Source organism: Marasmius oreades, chromosome 1, assembly GCF_018924745.1.
Source record: "Marasmius oreades isolate 03SP1 chromosome 1, whole genome shotgun sequence".
In the NCBI taxonomy this organism is placed as follows: Eukaryota; Fungi; Basidiomycota; class Agaricomycetes; order Agaricales; family Marasmiaceae; genus Marasmius; species Marasmius oreades.
The window spans coordinates 2,378,344-2,396,077 of NC_057323.1; the positions used below are offsets into that span (position 1 = coordinate 2,378,344).

Sequence of the window (17,734 nt, forward strand, 5' to 3'; positions counted from 1 at the left end):
CGCGTATGTAAACCGACAATGTATCAAACTACCGCCTGTTCAACCGAGACTTGATTCCCACAGGAGTCAGATCTGGTGGAAGCATCCCGGACACGGTCTGCACGACATCCGCACCGCCTACTTCCCAACCACTGTCTGCAACAATGATTATGACATTGTCCACGAGTCGTGTAACTGACCGTCCCAAACCGAAACGTTCGCCTGTCGATTTCCTCCACTTGAGCAAATTTGTTAGAAGCTTCAATTGCCGTGTCAGATAGCGCTGTCTGGAGGGTACAGATTCAGGGTCAAAGGGAGGTGTTGGCCTTGCGCTCGCAGTTGAAGTGTATCGAGATAACTGTTCTTCTATCTCTGAAATCACTGTTTCGAAGCAAGCTGCCACTACTTTCGGGAGAATCTAGAAGAAATGTTAACGAGATCGGTCGACGGAAGGTGCATCAAGTATCCCTCACCTGTAGTTTCGGGCTACCATGCTCGACAGTAGCTTCAATTTCTTCCTCAAGATCGATCATTCTCTTGATATGTTGACGCGAGTAAACGTCCAATGCCCCACTCTCAATAACCTTCCCCAATCGGGGTATAATGGCTGTGGTGATCATGGAAGACACTAAATCCCCGTCATCGCCAATTACCCGGGTTTCATCTACAGGATCGCCAGGTCGACAATACTCGTGTAATCCCTGATACCATCGAAAAGTATCCAGATTTTTGGGCTCCTAAGATTCAAAAAGGATGTTGTCAGCACGGCAGATATTGTTGGGAACCAAAGGACCGCAAACCTCAATAGGATCCCAGCCCAGGGATTCCAGTCTGGCCCAGAATTCCCACACGGACACGACACCTAATCCGCCCCATGCACTGAAGTAACTGTCTGCGTATTTTTCCCTCCAAGCAATCCACTGACCCTTCCCTGGATCTAAGAATTCTTTCGCTTTGACATCTGCCAAGACATCTTTCGTCCTTGTTCTGAGTGATCGGACAGCTGAACGATAAGCGTCCTCATCATGAGATGGTATCTCAGAGTCTGTCGAGAAGCCCTCTTCCTCATTCTCCTTCTGGCGCATTTGCAGACGACGTTGACGACGAGCTAGACGAGCTGCGCGACGTAGACGTTTTTCAACTGCAGGGTCCAGTTTTGGTATCGTCCGACCTAATTCATCGGTCTCTTCCTTCAAGTCATCCTTTTCGGTCTGTACCGGTAAAGGTCCGAGGAGGGTAGATAAATCGTCGTCTTCATCTTGCCTTCGGCGTTTGTTTACCATAACAAATCGTTCTTGAAGGAGAGATACATGCTCTTCTTCCAACTTTTCAAGCATAGGGTACTGTGGGGGGAGTTTGAGAATGAAATCAAATAAATGAGAGCAACTGTACCTTCTCATCCAAGAACCCAGCAACGCCTTCGACCCACTCGCTGAAGGAACCAAACCATGCACGTTTCTCCTCAGCTTTACCGACCAACTCTCTCAACTCTTTTTCTCGCTCATCGACTTGTTCTCGTTCTAGTGCGAGAGAATTTAGAGCAGCTGTATTGTGTGCGTGGGAGGTAGTTAGCTGAGCCATTTGTCGAGTGAGCCGTGCAAGAGAAGCGCTAAGTGTCGGTATGGGCGTCACCGGAGGAACTAGGTTTGATTTCAGCCCTCAAGTGTAAAGGATGAAATCAAAAAACTTACTCGGCGCCGGTTTGTATGTTTGCTCCTTCACCTGTGGCAAGTCTTTAATGAAATGCCCGCCTCGCCGAGATTGCTCTTGCTCCCATTCTGCTGTTTCTTCGTCTTCGTCATCCTCATCACTAGCAGGTATTCTTCAGCGAATCGTAAGTGCAACTTGGAAAAGGCCACTCACGCCTCCGCAATCATCTCCTTCATCTTTTCGCGACGTTGACTAGCTTCAACCTTTCTGGACTGTTTGCTTAGGGCAACCCGTTCTTGTGCACTGGTATATTCGGCGAACTCTGACGCAACGGTGAGGATGAAGTTTGACCGAGTATATGGACTCACCATCGTCTGCTTCCCCAAGCTCATCTTCTTCTCTAACAAGGCGACTCTCTGGATGAGGACCCTGGTCTTCGTATTTTGACACCGATAAAGAAATGTAGTCATCAGTACCGGTAGCTGATGTCCGTATGCGTTCTCTTCTCTCTCTGGCGGTTTTTATGGAAGATTCAGATGGAATGAAAGTTTCAAGGTTCTCTGACTAACTGATGAGCACAGGTTCTTATTTAATAAAAGAGGATTACAGTACCGAAGGCATCCGTGGTCCCAACAGCAGTCCCGCCAGATATATCTATGTCAGATGGATCTGTGGCCGGAGCCGGAGCTCGCGCTGAAGGAGTGCTTGCTTTAAGCTCGTTCAGATAAGCTTGGTCATAGGTCGGACGACTGGGAGATATTGTAGCTTGATCTAGATTTTGTGGGATACTTGTAGACGATAGAGGTTAACAAAAGGGACGAACCGATGTTGGGAAGAACACGCACGATCCAACTGCCATCTTCCGACTCAGTTTAGATTTTTTGAGCTGAAAAGCACCAGTATTCTCCTCGCCCTCTTCTTCATCTCCAACAAAACTAAGACGAGATTTGGGTTTTTTGCGCCCTGCTTTGACTTTCAGTTGTTTGGCAGTGGTGAGAGGAGAATCTTGAGAGATTTCTGCGATATCGTCGACTGGAGAAGGGTCTCTGACACGTTGAGGTTTCGATTTGACGCGTTTGTTGAACATGAGGGGTCCCGGTAAGAGCTAACAGGGGTGACTCAGATCTGAGTCACGGTACGTTACGCGTTATGTGCCTGGCATGGCGATGGCTTGCGGTTTTCGATGCTTGCCATCGTCGGGGGCGATTCGATCCTTGGACGGGATCGAACTACACCGTATAAAACCCAGAGCCCCCTTCTCTCTACGTAGCCCTATGGAACGCTTTCCTCGCCAACTAGTCCTCAACAACAGCGATGCCCAAATATTCTCCCCGGGACTGAGCGCGAGCCCCGGCTCCGCCTTCTTGATCCCTTTCATCCTGGAAGTAGCTCAACCATCTTCCGAAGCCTCCATCCTCACCTTCTTGCAACTTCATGATCCACATCTCGTTTCCTGCAGCTACGTACGCTGCGCATGGTTTTTTGTCGCCTTGTTCTCCATACTGCGGGAGGAAATGGTTCGTTGGGGAAGGCACGGCAATTACATCGCACTCTCCGAAGCTTGGAGAGATTTCTTGTCCAGCCGACGACAACGGATCTACGAGCAAGTTGTGGTTAGATCAGCAAGTGACAGCCCAACGCTTCCTGTTTGCTATCGTGTTGAATCTCAGTGCCTAGGTTGAACTCGTAGAAACCGATCTTTGTCGAGCGGACATTACCAAGTCACCGTCTCGAAGTGAGTACTCCCATTTGCTTAATAGCATGTGCACATACTCACACCACCAGAGGACGCCCAAGCCGCTGCAGAGGCATTAATATTGCAAATATGCCGTATGACCGGGGAACGCCCTTCTTCTCGTGGCAAAGTACAACTACTACTCCTTTTCGATGACGCAAGCGTCCTTGAAGCCAGCGAATACACCATCATCGTTACTTCTCACCTATTCATACATCTCCCCGTCATGTTCTTGCACATATCTCCCCCTTGGAAAGGAGGGCCCTCCGAACGTACTGAGGAAGATGTTAAAGACCTGGGGCATTATCTCTCCGCTGAAGCCCTTGTTCCATTACCTCTCGACATGCCCTTGGATATACGAACCAATCATCTTTGGGAGTTCCTTAGTGGCCGGATGATGTACGTACAGTCTCATTACCCATGTTCGGTATGACTCACTACAGAATCACCTAGCTGGAACGGCATTCACTATGATTCCGTTTCTATTCTCCACGCTAGGGTGCCTCCAAAGCATGGAGAACAGACAGTTGCCAGATCTAAAGCTACAGAGCCTACAATCCTAGACGACGGCGAGGCGAACCCATTTCGGATGATAATCGATAGCCGGGAAGAATCCATCATTGACAAAATCGGAGGGTCTACTAGAGTCGATTGCGAAGTCGTTGAATTTCCTTCCACACCGACTCGCCTTTTAGACTTCTTAGAAATGATCTTTGGTGCGGAACAGATGTCGCAACTCTCCAAGTCGACCGTGACAGAACTCCCCATGTTCGGATATGTTTTCCGAAACGCGTGGGTCCACTTCACTCACGTTGTTCGTCCAGACGACAACCAAGAACAACAAATGATGTCCCTGGGCTCGAAACTAGAAAGCGCTCTTTCACAGCAAGCAGCGCTTGTGGACTCGTGGAGAAGGATGTTGATTCCGGTGTTTTCTGGGTCGTCTGCCCAGGCGGTGCGTCGTGAAATTGCCACTTCTGCTGTGGTGATTTCCTTTGGGGATGTTAACAACGAACTCGAGCTTGAATCTCTACCCGACTTACTCCCCCAGCTCTTTATACAGCTACATGAGGGTTTGGGTTCTGCGATCCGTGTCGAAACGAGGAGAACGAGTTCGAACGGTGCATTTGGTTACCAGATCACAGCTTGTAGGCTTAGGATAACAGGACTTTTTGACGCCACACAATAACTCTGTATATGACTACTATGCTGTAGGACTAGGCACATATACGCTGCAAATCTGCAACCAACTCCTCCTAGAACACGGTCGTCCCCATGCGACTCACAAATTTCCGAGAAAACCAGCACCTCACGGTCTTTCAGGACGACAGATGATCAAGGCCGTGATGAGAAGGAGGACAGGAAAGCTCCTACTGAAGGGAACTACTTGGAAGCAGTTTCTATCGACAAAACGTAAATGGACGCTTATTTCCGATCTTTGTTTTACATAACAGGAATTCCGTTCCCATCAATTACCAGGTCGGATACTCTCGGATCCCGACTGCAGTCGCCTTACTCAAACGCAATACTGCTCAGTTAACACCACAGTAAGTTATGGGGGTGCGCACCGAGTATCCGATGCTACCCGAAAGGTCCGCCTTTTCCGGTCCGAGAAACGAATTTTCAATGTGGTGAACATTTGTGGCGTTGTTGAGCAGTAATCGAGTTATGAAGACGTTAAAGAATAGGAGCCGTCGCATCGAAATATGCATACACTATTATACAGCGGCAATGTGCTGTGTGTACTCGAAAGATGAGTCGTACTTGAACACAGATTCGGAGTGGAAAGTACTTACGAAAGCACATCTAGGGATCCGATCCCGGCTCTTCAACCGCTATAGTTGGCGAGGGGTTGCGCCATGTAAGGGATAGAGGTCGGTTTATGAGGATCATGCTCGCCCCAAAGATAATAATCCATTCTCCTATGCATAGTTATAAACTGGGACGGCAAGAATCGGATGATGCTGGTCAACAGAAGAGAAACGAGCACAAGGAAACTGAACACTTTTTTTTTTTACGAGTCAGTTACTGAATGGTTGAACACGAACGTTAAGGAGTGGGCTTGCCGACAAGGAATTTCTCCCAAGGTTCCATAACGCTCAGTGCAAAGGTCCCTTCCACCCATATCCTGACACGCCACGACCAATACGCCAGCGAAGACTTTGATCTGGGCGGACGAAAGGAGCGTTTATCCGGTCTAGGTGTTAGATGGGAGGGGGGGTCTCGCAGCATGGTGGAACACAAAGTAAGGAAGGGATGCTACTACTTAGACTGTCGAGTTATAATTACTTTAACCTCGGTACTCTGACAAAGCTGTTACATGTTCCCTTGTTTTACATGTCGTGGACCTGTTCAGATACTCGTTCTGGAGGGCGCTGGACGTAATGCAATGTGTGCAAGGCGCCGCACTAGATACACCGCCAATTGTTGAACAGATAGCTGAGATATCTGCTACTTTATATAATCACCATCTATCTCCACATATGTTCACGATATGTAGAGTCACATGACAATGCCATAAATACTCAGCACAAATGTTTCCAGTGGTCCTCCTGCCCTACTCCTACATACATTGACCTTTGGTAGGTAAAATATGCCATTTGGACCCATTTCCATCACGGGAGGAACAAGGGACGCCAGAATTTCCTTTGCCGGACTGTGTTATGGCATTATTACGGCATGGTCAACATATGTTCACGATATATTGAGTTTATGGGATATATATAAAGTAGCACATATCTGTACGACATGGGCCGGTTTTGGTGGTGTACATAATTAGTAGATAATCCTCGGGTCCGGGTAAAGTTGACAATATCCCTTTCATTCCAAGCGTACACTACCCAACGATAGTAGAAGCGAGAAGACGATATAGCACAGCCCTGGGTAATAGAAGAAGAATCGAATGAGTGTGGTAGATGTCGGATCCATGTAGGATGCAATACGAAGAAATGTAGATGATAGAAGGTAACGAGTATTGAGGAGTGTCCCGGCTAGTGTTCCTGACAAAAGTCCCCGTAGACTGCCAAAATAGCTTCGTAACAGCGCGAACTGGGAATGAGTAAGAAGAGGAAAAGGCGAGCAAACTGGGTATACGTATACAATACACAGTAAAGAGGACGGATGATATGATGCAGCAGCCCAACGCAATATGTAAGCCGATACCGGACCGATGATTTTTGTTGATGCGGGAGGACGACGATGAAGGTAGAACAGCCGACCAAAAGTAAAAGAGAGACGAGCAAACGAATGCGATAATTGATGGCGAAAAGATAACTAGATATAGGGAAAGCAGGGTGGTAGATCCATTCGTGGTAAATGCAATTCAATGCAACCAAAGCAAGGTGACAAAAAATACTGGACGTTAAGCTTAGGGATGGTGATCGCGCGTGGCGTATAGATACCGGCGGTTAGGTAGGACCGACGGGAGTATGGCGAGCAGTATATGACCACGCTTCAGGTAAAGGAGAACTCCCGCGATACTCGTTCATTCCCGTCCCAGGTTCAATATGCCTCGTACATCGCCTACGCTTTCGGGTGCCAAATCCACCAAGAAGGGTACCAAGTCTGGTAACTCAGCATCATGAGGGTCATTAAACCACGAGGAGACAGGGACCGCGTTATTTTGGTGGAAAATGTATGATGCAGGAGAGTTATCTAGAATGATGGTGGACGAGAGCGGGCGACCCAGTTGCGAGAGGTCCTGTGTGATAGAACCGAGGTGAGTAACGTCAATGTTGTCCAATTCAACCGCTTACCTTCACATAATTCCCTTTATGTGAGTAACAGCTCTCCCTAAACAGCCTATGCGCAACGACCTTCGATGTATCAAGTTGGTCTAGGACTGGGTCCGCATACTGTAAAAGAGGTGAGGAGATTAGATGGAACGGATCAGAACCCACGTACTTTACTTAGACTGGCCGTGAAGACGACAACCTCGTATATCCTTCCCATCTCCTTCAGAAATAAATCCACACCAGGCCTCTTGAGAACATGGAAGTGATGCCAATGGTATTCAATCTCAACAGGCACGATAAAGTCCGGGTTCGGAATAGGCTTGAAAGAAGAGTGAACGAGTGTCTCGTCTAAATCTAGAACAAGACATTTTCTTCCGACGTGTTCAGGTGCAATCGGAGGTAGAAGTGGCATGGGAGTGCCGTCCTGCAGAAGCGGGATGTTAGAAAGAGTGACAAAGAGGGCAACTCGAGGGAAAGCGGAAGGAGTGGCACACCACAACAAACAAATGTTGATTGTCAAACAGGATCTTCAACTCACCGGTCCCAAGGGAATACCAACGCCTCCACTCCGTATCAGCCTCTCTTCTTCCTCATCTTCCAACGCCGAAACAGACTCTGTAAGATGTGTTTCATCCGATTCTTCGGTAGTACGAGTCGTCGTCCTTGACAGGTCAGTGGTGATTGGAATAGGCGACGGCAGATTCCCAGGCGTTGAGCGGTGAACTGCTGATGAGCCAGGTGGTTGAACGGCGCCACTCGTGAATCCATCCGTTTCGTCCTCTGGTAAGAGGCGAGGGGTCGGCGGGGGTGGAACGACGACTTCTGCATCTGGATTCTCCAGTGGAATGGGGGTAGTTGTCGATGAAGGATGTATAGGTACCATAGCTATCTCCTGCATCTGAGCTTCGGTGGCAGTGGAGTTTCGTATATCTCGGTCACCGACTGATTGGGAAGTCGAATTCGTGTTGCCGCTCGTGGTAGGCGCGGGCTGCTTGACCTCGATTGTAGATTCTGCACGCTGACCAGAAGGGGCTACATTACTTGTAGACTCTACAGGCGTTACGGGTTGCAAGCCAACACAAGGGACGACCTTATAAACGACTCTGGTAAGAAGAGACGGTCGATGCTTATAGGACTTTGATTTTGATCGTCTGTGGGATGGAGTGGACGAAGGTGACGACTTGGAGACTTTATGAGGTAATTTAGACTCGGAGGTTAATGATTGTTCTGAAGATTTATTCCGTCGTCTGTAGAACGGATTACCGGAATGTTTGCTTCGAGAATTAGTGAGGGTGGAATGATCATTGAGAGAACCCTGCTCCCGGCTGTAGTTATTGCTGTCATCATCTTCTGGTATAGCTGATGTAGTTGCGGTGGATTGATTTGGATTTGCGGGCGTCAAGGTCGCTGGAAGGCGGCGTGCAGGGGATTAAGAAAGACTCGGGAGCAATGAGCTGAGAAGACGTACTGGTGGTACTAGTTGTCGCCTCCGTTGTCTCTTGAAGATGAGAGGAGAGCTGGGGAGTATTGTTATTTTTCCTAGACGAGATGGATAAGAGACGTTGCCTGAGCGAGGGCGACGGGGGCGACGAGGCCATAGAGCTCAGCGACAATGTCGACGACCACCACGACAAAGCTAGCGCACAGTGTGGCAAGATGAAAACTCTCACGTCATTTCAACGAAAAGTCGTACAAATTAGGATAATGTGACAGAGGTGACAGGTGACATAAATCTGACTAATAAAAGTGGGCTTACCAAGACACAATCGTTTGTAAGCCTCCCCCCGGCTCAAATGTTGAGTTTCGAGCAGCCAAACCAGCAGAACACTTCAAGTCAACCTCAGTCTCAACAACAGCCAAACCAGGCTTTACGTCTCAGAGATGAGCCTCTTCCCATAAATCCTCAGCCAGCTATCACATCTAGATCCCGTAAACGAAAATCCCCTCCAGACCCATCTATCACTCAAGATAATTCTGCCACTTCTCCTCCCGGTCCTCAGCAGATATCTCCTCAGCATGTTCTCAGTTCCCACCCCCCTCCTCAATTAATGCATCATCACCCATATCCATTTTCTGGACCTCCTCCCGAATTCAATCCCAATCATTCTCCTGGTATGCCACCCCAAGGACCACCACCACATACCGGTGACCAGCAGCAGTCACAACAACCACAGCAGCAGCAGCTTCAGCAAAGTGCACCTTTAGCCTCGCCTACAAGTACGGGTAGAGCTCTCAGCAATAGCAAAAGGGCCGAGCAGAACCGTAAAGCTCAGCGTGCCTTCAGAGAGCGTCGGGACCAGTCAGCCTTCTTTTTTCTCCGTGGGTTCATCCATCTGATCCATCTCTAGACACGTCAAAGCTCTTGAATCCCGGTCTCAGCTCCTCGATGCGGCTCTGGCTTCAGCTGATGAAGCTAATCGTCGTTGGGAAGAATGTCGCGCACTCGTCGATCAATTGAGAGTAGAGAACGCCACATTGAGAGCTGCCCTCAGTCAGCACGTTCAAGCTCTGCCTTTACCTCCGACTCTCCAATCTCAGCCCCCCCAGCAGCTCACCGAGCAGCAACCCAAGGACGATGGTAAGAAAGATGACAAGAAGTAGAGTCGGTAGAAAGGGATCGAGAAGTTCACAAGAAGTATATTATTCACGACGCACCTTAACTCGCTTATATCTTTTTCCTCTGGCTTCCATCGCTTCGCACTTCGTTGCGCAATCCAAGTTTGGGAATAGCTTTAGTAGCCGGTCGTATGTATGTATAAACATGATCCTGTATCTGTCCGAAAGACTGAACCTGCATCGTGTGCTGTCGCCGCTGGGGTAGTCATTGGCGAAAGGAAAGCTGGACTTTATGTAACCCATCTTCTATACCTATGTTTGTCATGATGTTAGACGGACTCTTACTTCGGCAAGCCCCAGGCAAGCACATTGACTCTGGCGTTTCCCCCTTCTTTACAGTATTATATGCATTACATATTTGGCTGGGTTACCGGCCAACTATTCCTTGAACCTAGCAAAAGCGACATTGCTCTTGCCTTTGTCAGCTATTGTCGGGTAAGCTCAAGCGTACCTGACATTTAGGACAAAATCATTTCGTGTTTCTGAGTTATCGCGTTTTTGGTAGCCAGATCTGATTTTATTGGTAGTGTAACGGTAACGCTTTTCTGGTCACGTGCACCAGCCGACGCGTTCATCTTCCTTGGCCAGAACCATCATGTCGAAAAATGTGACGCCATGGATCTTAGAATATCTCATCGACGTGGCCCAACAACATGGAGCCGACACCAGTGCGTTTCCAGTTTCCATGAAGAAAAAGAGTGTTCAGATTATTGAGGTGAGTTACAGTTACTTGCTTTACGAGTTCAACGTTCAACGTTCAGAACGTTGCGTGATAGTGAGGCACGCGCACATAATATAAATGTCTAGTCCATGACTTACTCTTCTGATTGTCATACTTAGTTTCTCAGTTACGGCCCTGCAAAACTTGACGAAGACTCCATAATTTGGGCTCGTATATCCGACAAGAAGCATCACATTCCGGTTAGGTTTAGCAAGGAAAGCGTCGCAGAGCATCACAGGTATGTCGTCCTAGCGTCACAATGACTATCACATAAATTTATCCTCGGCGTACAGGTCCTCTGGCCACCACCTCACCTCTCATCGAACGTCTCTCATTACCATCAAGAAGTACCGACTTATGCTCTCGCGCATTCCAAATCGTGATACTTTGACTACTTGTTCACATTTGGTATTGGATTGTACGGAATTCTCGTCGAGGAGCTCTTACAATGAACCACGTTGGGGTAATCCTCAAGATGTTGAGGTTGTCCGTGACATAAGAGAATGGACTGCGGGTCTAAGAAAAGGCGGAGGAGATGGGTAAGCCAATGCTACACGCTCGTGGTCCATTGGCCGATAGCTTTCTATTATCCGACTTTGTTGATCTAGGAACGTGTTGAAGGAACGAGCCAAGAATCAAAATGGAGAGACCCATGTCCAAATCTTGCTACCCGACGTTCAAAATTCCTTGTCTCGTCCACGGCAACCACAACCACCGCTGAAAGCACAACCAGCATCTAAAGCACGTTGCTCAACCTGGAGAGGTAAGGGAAAGGAGGTCGATCACTCTTTCGCTAGGAAGCGAGAGCGTCGATGGGTGGTACGTCCTACTCGCATCTGTCCTGATTATTGAATCAGGCTAATCGGTTACCAGGCATATTCACGATATCCAGAAAGATATTCCACGATACCTGTGTCTGAAGGGTGGAAGGAGGTGGTGAGAGGGCTATCTATTTATGGAGATGAGGAAAGCTGTGCTATGAACTGGAAGGCGGCCAAACGTAACACGAACAGTATGGTCAACCTCATCCATCGCCACAGGACACATTTGATAGTCAAAACAGGGTCTCACCCACTTGATCTAGGATCTTCCCAACCATCGCAATCTCAGCTTTACGAGTCATCCGCGAGAGAAGGTTAGTGATCATTTGAACTTACTCAACATTCTCTGTATGATTTTGTTAGACCCAGCGGAAGAATCCAGACATGGGTCTTGGCCATCTCAACAAGCCACCCCTCCACCTTCCGGTTCCCCTGAGCCCCAGTCGCGTGGGGAACAGGAACCTGCACAGAGCAGCGGCAGATCGGCTTCCCCCTTGAGTGCTTGGGATTCAAGTGAGGACGAAGAGGACAAGCAAGTGCATGTCTCAGGTATCTCACAGTCCAACCTACCACCCTCTTCATACTCACCCCTATTCGCGTCGCCTTCGCCCCATCGTCACTCCCGTTCATTAGGTCCCACTCCTGTTCAAAGCCAACGTGCTGAATCATACTTAGCGCAAGGGCGGAAGTTAACTCTCAACGCCGGGAATCACCAAAGCTCCAGTCTCATCGCATCTTCTCCTGAAATGTCCAAAATCGCAGAAAACGGCCGGCAACACTCCATGTCCCCGCTTAGATCGTCACCCTTGGTATCACATGTAATCGCAACGCAAACGGTAAACTACTTGTCGTCACCGTCCAGGGAGTATGGGTTGAATGTGCGGAGGAAGGTTTCGCCCCCGCCCCAGCCACAACCTCTACCCTTGGGAGAGAAACCCCTCGTGTTGGTGCCGAATTCTGACACTAGCGGCAGCCAAGGGCAGACTCAAAATCAATCACAGGAGGAGCAGGTGAAGAAAAAGATGGAAGTGGAGGAAGCTCACAATAGTCAGGGGTCCATTGCTTCCCCCATCCACATTCCAAGTGGGGGAGGAAACCTCTCCGAGGGATCGATTGTGCCCGAAACCCAGCCACATGGTTCAGGAACTAAGATTCACGGTCAAGATGAAGAAGAGTTAACGGCAGATGGCAATGAATATGTCAGGGAGGTGGAGCTCTCCATGGAAGTTCATCCGGGAACCATTGTTGATGATTGTGCGGGTGCGGAGGGTGAAAATCCTCCGGATCAAGTTGATGATAAACAGAATCAGCAACTAACCTGTTTCAAGGAGACGGACCTTGATCACACTGGTTTCCAAGAGGATGATGCACAGACTTTGGAGCATTTGTTTGGTTTGCGGAGGAACACTATACCTGATATCTGTTACAGTCGACAGGATTGGGTCAGGCCTAGTTTCATGGAGCCGACTCGCGGTCACAGCGAGATTTCCCTGAAAAGGAAGGGAGGTGACCTCGGTGTCGACGATCAGCAAGTTGATGGACCCGTGGGTAAGAAGGCCCGGGTGAAACACGATGCAGTCCGCCGCGAACCAATTGCCACACCGACTTCCATCGACAGGGAACCGAAGGCGAAGAAGTTGAACGGCTATACTGTGGGTCTCGACGATATGAAGTCGTCTGAGCCTTGGATGATGACTTGGGAGCGATTGGGGAGAATTTTACTGACGACCGGTAGAGCGCGAGTGCATGATTTCAAAAGTAGGCATGTATGAACTGCGGGAGGGCCTTTCTTTGTCTCGCGACGGCCGGGTCCGACGATGTCGGTAAAAATGGTACTGAGGTGCTGTAGAAGAAGAGCTGGTTTGCAAAGTTTTATGCGTGTATCTGCTCAGCTGAGAGTGCTGGTAAGTAGCTGGACTGAAAAGCGGAATCATTGGCTATTTTACTGTACCTGAGGCCTTACTTGTTTTTCGTTGTCCGTCAGGTATGTAGTACCAATCACTCTACTTGGTCTTACCTCCATGTTTTTAGTTTCTTTATCATGCACTTAGAGTGGGCACCTTGCCAGTTCCTGGTTCAAGACACCGGGAATGTGATATTAAATGAGAGCAACGGGAAATGTGAAGAAACTACTTGTGATATAAATATTTTGAAAGAACATTTGGGATCCGGTTGTAAGCGAACAAGGGGAATGTGAAGAACAGTCAGAGAGTGTACAATTACCCTCCTTCGCTGAAAGTGAAAACGGCTGCAAGTAAGTAAGGACAGTCATAGCGCTGATGTCGTAGACGTGGAATTTGGTGCGAAGACGGAGAACATAACCCCAAATGCGAGCTGTCAACTGGAGGGAGAAGTGTGTGTAGGGATTGGGCCGCTCAAGATATGAAGCAGTTTGGGTCCAGTGAGGCATCGGTTTGAGTGGTGAAACAGCAAAATACTGCAAAGCGGTACGTGACATACTGTCACGCTTTGAATCACTGAGCTGTGATTTGGGAATTTGGTTCTGCCATCTCCTTGCGACTTGGGCTCATCGACAACCCTCTTCGCTCGATATCCTTTGTTTGCATTTTCTCTCTCAATCTCTCCTCAATCACAGGCTGAGGTCGCTACTATTGGCGGCCCAGTTGTGCAAACCTGTCTGCTCAAGTAAAATCAGCCAGCCCGCTTGCCCACCCAGGCCAATCTGCAAGCCTCAATTACTCCTCCCGGAGGGACTCTCTTCTCATCCTCATGAGCATCTCTTTTGGCGGCCTGGGCATTATTTCGCTTCGCAGACCATTTGCGGAGTTGGTTGGCACCATCCTGGGCAAAGGCGACATCCAATCTATATTCTGTCTTGTCGTCTTCTGTATCATCTTTCTTGTTTTGGGTGAGTTTTCGTTATCTCTCGTGTTTCTCTCGCCCATGATATCGCTTTTCCCTCGTGTTCATCTCACTTTACTCACCCTTCTCGCCCTTTCAGCCTACCTCACGAATCCCTCCGAAACATCATTTCGAGCTTACCTCACCGAGCTGTCTTTCCGACAACATCTAAGTCGTCTCGACAATATCGACGATGACACTGATGTCCATCAGGACGATAATTCAGATCATATCTCTTTTAGACACGGTACCGCCAAAGCTCATCCCACTCTCCCTTTTGAAAGTCGTTCTCCTTTTCATTTTGCCAACCGCGCATCGGTATCTCTCCGAACACCGAAGCACGTTTTCCACAGTTTTGGGATTTTTACGATTGCTGCGATTCTTCCTGCCGCCAAATCCGATCGCTCTGTGAATGATCATCGTGATACGTCGATGATATCAGATTCGTGGTTTGTCGGTGCTTTTGGAAAATGGTGGCGGGGCGGTGTGTTGGAAGCTTGGTATCAGGATGTGATCGCTCGCTCAGGAAATGTCGAAGAAAGTTGGAGCTCTGGGATTATGGGTATGAAGACCTTGGATAGACTCAATGATTGTAGTGGTACGTGCAGGACACTTACTCTGTGGTGCGATGCCTGACATAGTGTACATGCGCAGCCCTTCCCGGACTACCGATATCTACCAAAAATCTCCCTCCAAATGGCCCTTGTCGGGGCTCACCTCCCCGTCTGCGGAACCGTGATAAATCGTCTCAGCGCACTGGTCTGCTACACTCACGCAGTTCAACGCCCCCTCCTCTTCCTAAGGCTGCGTCTCTGCCTCTTCACACGCCTCGGACCCAAGCACACACTGACCGTGGCACTCCGCAAACCGTTTCCCCTTCCGCTCCCGCGCAGCCCGTTGTTTCCAATATCGAGGAACAACATAGTGTCGCTTCAGGCGTAGGACCTCAACCAACCTCATTCGATCAATCGCCTCGTGTGATAGAATTGCTGCATCAGATTTCACTTTCGAACAGTTCCATATTGGATTTACGCGCCCAACTAGCAGATTATCAGGCTGTTGCAAGCCAGTCGCGTGCTCAACTTCAACAGGAACTTGATAGCTGTAGGGATAGGAAGAAACAGGAGGATACCGCCAGGAATGACCTGAAGTCACGTACAAAAGCCTTGGATGACTCCAAACGCGCCGCTGAAAGTTTAAAGCGGGATGCAGAAAAGAAGCTTCGGGCCGCCGAGACTGCTCGTGAGGACGCTTTGCGACGTATGCTGTATCTGGACAAAGAGATAGCTACCCTCCAGCAGCGTCTTCTCGATGATGAGGATTCCCTTAAAACTTGTCGAGACATAATTACCGAGGAGGAGCAAGACGTCACCGAAGCGATAGCCCGAAAAGGGCGTGAAATTAAGGTCGCAGAGGACAACATTGCGGCTCTGAACAGTCATGCACGAGATCTCGAAGATACGTTGAACCAAAGGACGGTGCGCTTGCGGCTAATGCGAGAACAAGCCGAATTACGAAGACGAGACTCGTTATTGACCGACCACGTCCTCAATAGCAGCGATTCCGGAACATGGCCTTCGAGTGGAATACATTGTTCTCCAAGCGTTTCTTCTCGCTCACGTCTAGACCACGTAGACAGCACGCATGTAAATTTTCCATCCGACGGCAGTGACGTCCTTGAGCGAACACGACGCTTATCGGATCCACGAGATTGCCAGACGCCCGGTCGTCCTTTGAAGTTACTTCTCGGAGGGATGTCCAACTTCAGCGGCGAAACGCTTCCGACTCAACGTGGCCCCAGCTACTTTGACCATCCCCTGGTACCGTTCGGTACTCGACCTCCTCAGATTGGCTCTTTTTCACCATTTGCAGAAATTGACCGCCCTCCCCCGACCCCTGCTGTAGTTCTCTCACCGTCAACTAGTCCGGCATTTATCTCCAGTGCCGTCGACAATATTGATGGCAGTTCACGCTCTTTCCGTTCCGAGAATGACGCATTTTTGGAAAGGGATTGGAGAGACAAGGGTTCCACCGAAAGCCCAAGCCACCAGCCGGAAAATGTCGCCAAAGTTCCCGTATGCATATCACCTATTGCTGATGAGCCTGACCACGATCCGTTCGAAGTACGTGTATATACGCCTTCAGAACGCGATCATCTTGCAGCAGTGAGGAACAAGGATAGTCTCATTCAACGTCACAATTCGGACCCTAGCCCTCCTGGATATGAAGTGGAATCCGTTTTAGAGGAGAGATCTAGTCCGAAACGATGGTTCTCCATGAAAGAGAAGCCGAAGAAGGGATTAAATCCTGACGCAAAGGTTTTCGACATGTTCCGAAAGTCACAGCCCGTTGTACCTTTGACTACCACTCCTGCTGTTTATGATGCGTTAAATCCCACTGGCCTTGGTTTTAAGCTCATCTCGTCCACCACCTCTGACAGCAGCACCCTTCTTCGTGCCTTTGCGCCTTCGCCTGCAGAGCGTGAGGCTCTCCACCGTGCGCTCGGAGGATCGACGAATGCGAGCTTGGAACGGCTTCCGAGCTTGAGCGATGTTGGGGGTAGCATTCCTCCTTCCCCGAACCATATCCATACTCAAGCTGTTCCTACTCAGCGGGATTTGAGCAAAATTCCGTCCTGGCTCCAGTCGTTGCCTCGCATCCGCAAGCCGAACTTCAGTCCCTGGGACGATGAGGAGCCAGCTGTCGCAGCTTTGTCTAATGGTAATGGCAGACACTGATGATCTAGGAGATAGGTTTTACTTTCTTGAAGTGTACAGGGTTGTGAATTCATGATCAAGGACTAATACAACAGAGGTTGTCTTGTAACACAATAGGGTGAAATGAGTAAGATGGTAGTGGTGGTTCGATGACTCTGTGATCAGTCCTTGTTAAATAACTTCCTGTGTTGCAATACAGATATTATCTATTCTGAGTTGACGTTGATGAACCGTGGGCTGAAACCCTATTTATCTATGGATTGCACTAAAAGGGAGTTCTTGCATTTTCGGTCATGACATTCCGTACCAAGGCCGTCGTAATCAAAGAGAAAAAAAGAATGGTGCTGTAACAGAACGACCCGACCTAGAAGTAAGACACCAGGTATTGGGTCAAGCAGCGAAGTGAAAGCAAATTAACAGCGAAACTACTTGCGGCGAAAACATTACTTATGTAAACACCCAACAAAACAAAAGGGAGGGGAGTAAAATGGGTAAGCGGAAACCAACTCAACAAAGATGACAAAGATAGGAAGGAGTGTGAGGATAACGGTGAACGGTGAACTCTCTGCAATATCCATCGATGTATAGTGCCAGAAGAGTGGAAGGAGAAGGGTCAATTCTATATCGTGCGCTAGTGAAAATGCACAGTTGAGCTGCTTAAGGGTATAAGTTTTAGTTTTGAGATGAGTGTATGGGTAAGAGTTAAACCACGGCACCAGGGCGAGAGGAAAAGGGAAGCGAGTTAAGATGATGATCCAAAGCTTGAGTGGCTTCTCCGAGAAATCGATTGGCACATCAATGAAACTGAGTCGCCAATGCGATAGACATCGGGTCGAGCTATGAGAAGCCATGAGAATCAAGTGGTATGTGGCAAAAATGCTCGAAAAGAGGTAGGCTGT

General features: G+C 48.8%; 7 protein-coding genes across 10 annotated transcripts; 4 read left to right on the top strand and 3 right to left on the bottom strand.

Moving 5' to 3' along the window:
• Positions 1 to 28: 28 nt before the first annotated feature.
• Positions 29 to 2,728, bottom strand: E1B28_000767 (uncharacterized protein; the record flags this gene model as incomplete). The annotated part of the gene is made up of 9 exons (XM_043146631.1): positions 2,475 to 2,728; positions 2,242 to 2,417; positions 1,998 to 2,189; positions 1,843 to 1,951; positions 1,671 to 1,789; positions 1,372 to 1,619; positions 780 to 1,322; positions 453 to 716; positions 29 to 397 (listed from the first exon to the last, which is right to left on the bottom strand). Exons 1-9 carry the CDS (start codon positions 2,714 to 2,716, stop codon positions 29 to 31), a joined length of 2,262 nt encoding a protein of 753 aa, XP_043015334.1. The 5' UTR covers positions 2,717 to 2,728.
• Positions 2,729 to 2,775: 47 nt separating this feature from the next.
• E1B28_000768 (uncharacterized protein) lies at positions 2,776 to 5,786 on the top strand. 3 transcript variants are annotated; one of them, XM_043146634.1, is made up of 7 exons: positions 2,776 to 3,251; positions 3,307 to 3,364; positions 3,415 to 3,763; positions 3,818 to 4,512; positions 4,580 to 5,117; positions 5,169 to 5,238; positions 5,297 to 5,786. In XM_043146634.1, coding segments are annotated over exons 1-5 (1,566 nt in total). In that variant the 5' UTR covers positions 2,776 to 2,789; the 3' UTR covers positions 4,582 to 5,117; positions 5,169 to 5,238; positions 5,297 to 5,786. The 3 variants fall into 3 exon arrangements, with proteins under 3 accessions (XP_043015337.1, XP_043015335.1, XP_043015336.1); XM_043146632.1 differs by having other exon boundaries at positions 3,818 to 5,117; XM_043146633.1 differs by lacking the exon at positions 5,297 to 5,786 and having other exon boundaries at positions 2,816 to 3,251; positions 3,417 to 3,763; positions 3,818 to 4,995; positions 5,053 to 5,117; positions 5,169 to 5,240.
• A 258-nt stretch (positions 5,787 to 6,044) lies between these two features.
• E1B28_000769 (uncharacterized protein) lies at positions 6,045 to 8,755 on the bottom strand. The gene is made up of 5 exons (XM_043146635.1): positions 8,567 to 8,755; positions 7,637 to 8,505; positions 7,268 to 7,522; positions 7,120 to 7,218; positions 6,045 to 7,064 (listed from the first exon to the last, which is right to left on the bottom strand). The coding sequence occupies exons 1-5, from the start codon at positions 8,694 to 8,696 to the stop codon at positions 6,849 to 6,851; spliced, it is 1,569 nt and encodes a 522-aa protein (XP_043015338.1). The 5' UTR covers positions 8,697 to 8,755; the 3' UTR covers positions 6,045 to 6,848.
• A 117-nt stretch (positions 8,756 to 8,872) lies between these two features.
• On the top strand, positions 8,873 to 9,966 carry E1B28_000770 (uncharacterized protein). The gene is made up of 2 exons (XM_043146636.1): positions 8,873 to 9,397; positions 9,447 to 9,966. Exons 1-2 carry the CDS (start codon positions 8,892 to 8,894, stop codon positions 9,697 to 9,699), a joined length of 759 nt encoding a protein of 252 aa, XP_043015339.1. The 5' UTR covers positions 8,873 to 8,891; the 3' UTR covers positions 9,700 to 9,966.
• Positions 9,967 to 10,272: 306 nt separating this feature from the next.
• Positions 10,273 to 13,662, top strand: E1B28_000771 (uncharacterized protein). Of its 2 annotated transcripts, XM_043146638.1 has the most exons (9): positions 10,273 to 10,429; positions 10,555 to 10,673; positions 10,729 to 10,974; positions 11,044 to 11,254; positions 11,309 to 11,447; positions 11,499 to 11,570; positions 11,620 to 11,805; positions 11,890 to 13,235; positions 13,288 to 13,662. In XM_043146638.1, exons 1-8 carry the CDS (start codon positions 10,310 to 10,312, stop codon positions 13,026 to 13,028), a joined length of 2,232 nt encoding a protein of 743 aa, XP_043015341.1. In that variant the 5' UTR covers positions 10,273 to 10,309; the 3' UTR covers positions 13,029 to 13,235; positions 13,288 to 13,662. The 2 variants fall into 2 exon arrangements, with proteins under 2 accessions (XP_043015341.1, XP_043015340.1); XM_043146637.1 differs by having other exon boundaries at positions 10,273 to 10,494; positions 11,309 to 11,570; positions 11,620 to 13,662.
• Positions 13,663 to 13,737: 75 nt separating this feature from the next.
• Positions 13,738 to 17,058, top strand: E1B28_000772 (uncharacterized protein). Its single transcript, XM_043146639.1, has 3 exons — positions 13,738 to 14,125; positions 14,219 to 14,716; positions 14,773 to 17,058. The coding sequence occupies exons 1-3, from the start codon at positions 13,987 to 13,989 to the stop codon at positions 16,854 to 16,856; spliced, it is 2,721 nt and encodes a 906-aa protein (XP_043015342.1). The 5' UTR covers positions 13,738 to 13,986; the 3' UTR covers positions 16,857 to 17,058.
• Positions 17,059 to 17,278: 220 nt separating this feature from the next.
• Positions 17,279 to 17,686, bottom strand: E1B28_000773 (uncharacterized protein; the record flags this gene model as incomplete). Its single annotated transcript, XM_043146640.1, has 1 exon — positions 17,279 to 17,686. One exon carries the CDS (start codon positions 17,684 to 17,686, stop codon positions 17,279 to 17,281), a length of 408 nt encoding a protein of 135 aa, XP_043015343.1.
• Between the last annotated feature and the right edge of the window lie 48 nt (positions 17,687 to 17,734).

What these genes read in the sequence shown, in the direction of transcription:
- E1B28_000770 (XM_043146636.1), top strand. Translation starts at nt 8,892, where the DNA reads ATGTTGAGTTTCGAGCAGCCAAACCAGCAGAACACTTCAAGTCAACCT. An exon ending in TTCAGAGAGCGTCGGGACCA is followed by an intron (nt 9,398 to 9,446) that starts GTCAGCCTTCTT and finishes ATCCATCTCTAG; the next exon opens with ACACGTCAAAGCTCTTGAAT.
- E1B28_000769 (XM_043146635.1), bottom strand. Translation starts at nt 8,696, where the DNA reads ATGGCCTCGTCGCCCCCGTCGCCCTCGCTCAGGCAACGTCTCTTATCC. An exon ending in GGCGACAACTAGTACCACCA is followed by an intron (nt 8,506 to 8,566) that starts GTACGTCTTCTC and finishes GCCGCCTTCCAG; the next exon opens with CGACCTTGACGCCCGCAAAT. An exon ending in TCACGGCCAGTCTAAGTAAA is followed by an intron (nt 7,219 to 7,267) that starts GTACGTGGGTTC and finishes CCTCTTTTACAG; the next exon opens with TATGCGGACCCAGTCCTAGA.
- E1B28_000771 (XM_043146638.1), top strand. Translation starts at nt 10,310, where the DNA reads ATGTCGAAAAATGTGACGCCATGGATCTTAGAATATCTCATCGACGTG. An exon ending in AGAGTGTTCAGATTATTGAG is followed by an intron (nt 10,430 to 10,554) that starts GTGAGTTACAGT and finishes TGTCATACTTAG; the next exon opens with TTTCTCAGTTACGGCCCTGC. An exon ending in CAAGCAAGTGCATGTCTCAG is followed by an intron (nt 11,806 to 11,889) that starts GTATCTCACAGT and finishes CCCGTTCATTAG; the next exon opens with GTCCCACTCCTGTTCAAAGC.
- E1B28_000768 (XM_043146632.1), top strand. Translation starts at nt 2,790, where the DNA reads ATGGCGATGGCTTGCGGTTTTCGATGCTTGCCATCGTCGGGGGCGATT. An exon ending in AGCAAGTTGTGGTTAGATCA is followed by an intron (nt 3,252 to 3,306) that starts GCAAGTGACAGC and finishes CTCAGTGCCTAG; the next exon opens with GTTGAACTCGTAGAAACCGA. An exon ending in TTCCTTAGTGGCCGGATGAT is followed by an intron (nt 3,764 to 3,817) that starts GTACGTACAGTC and finishes AGAATCACCTAG; the next exon opens with CTGGAACGGCATTCACTATG.
- E1B28_000772 (XM_043146639.1), top strand. Translation starts at nt 13,987, where the DNA reads ATGAGCATCTCTTTTGGCGGCCTGGGCATTATTTCGCTTCGCAGACCA. An exon ending in TATCATCTTTCTTGTTTTGG is followed by an intron (nt 14,126 to 14,218) that starts GTGAGTTTTCGT and finishes TCGCCCTTTCAG; the next exon opens with CCTACCTCACGAATCCCTCC. An exon ending in TAGACTCAATGATTGTAGTG is followed by an intron (nt 14,717 to 14,772) that starts GTACGTGCAGGA and finishes GTACATGCGCAG; the next exon opens with CCCTTCCCGGACTACCGATA.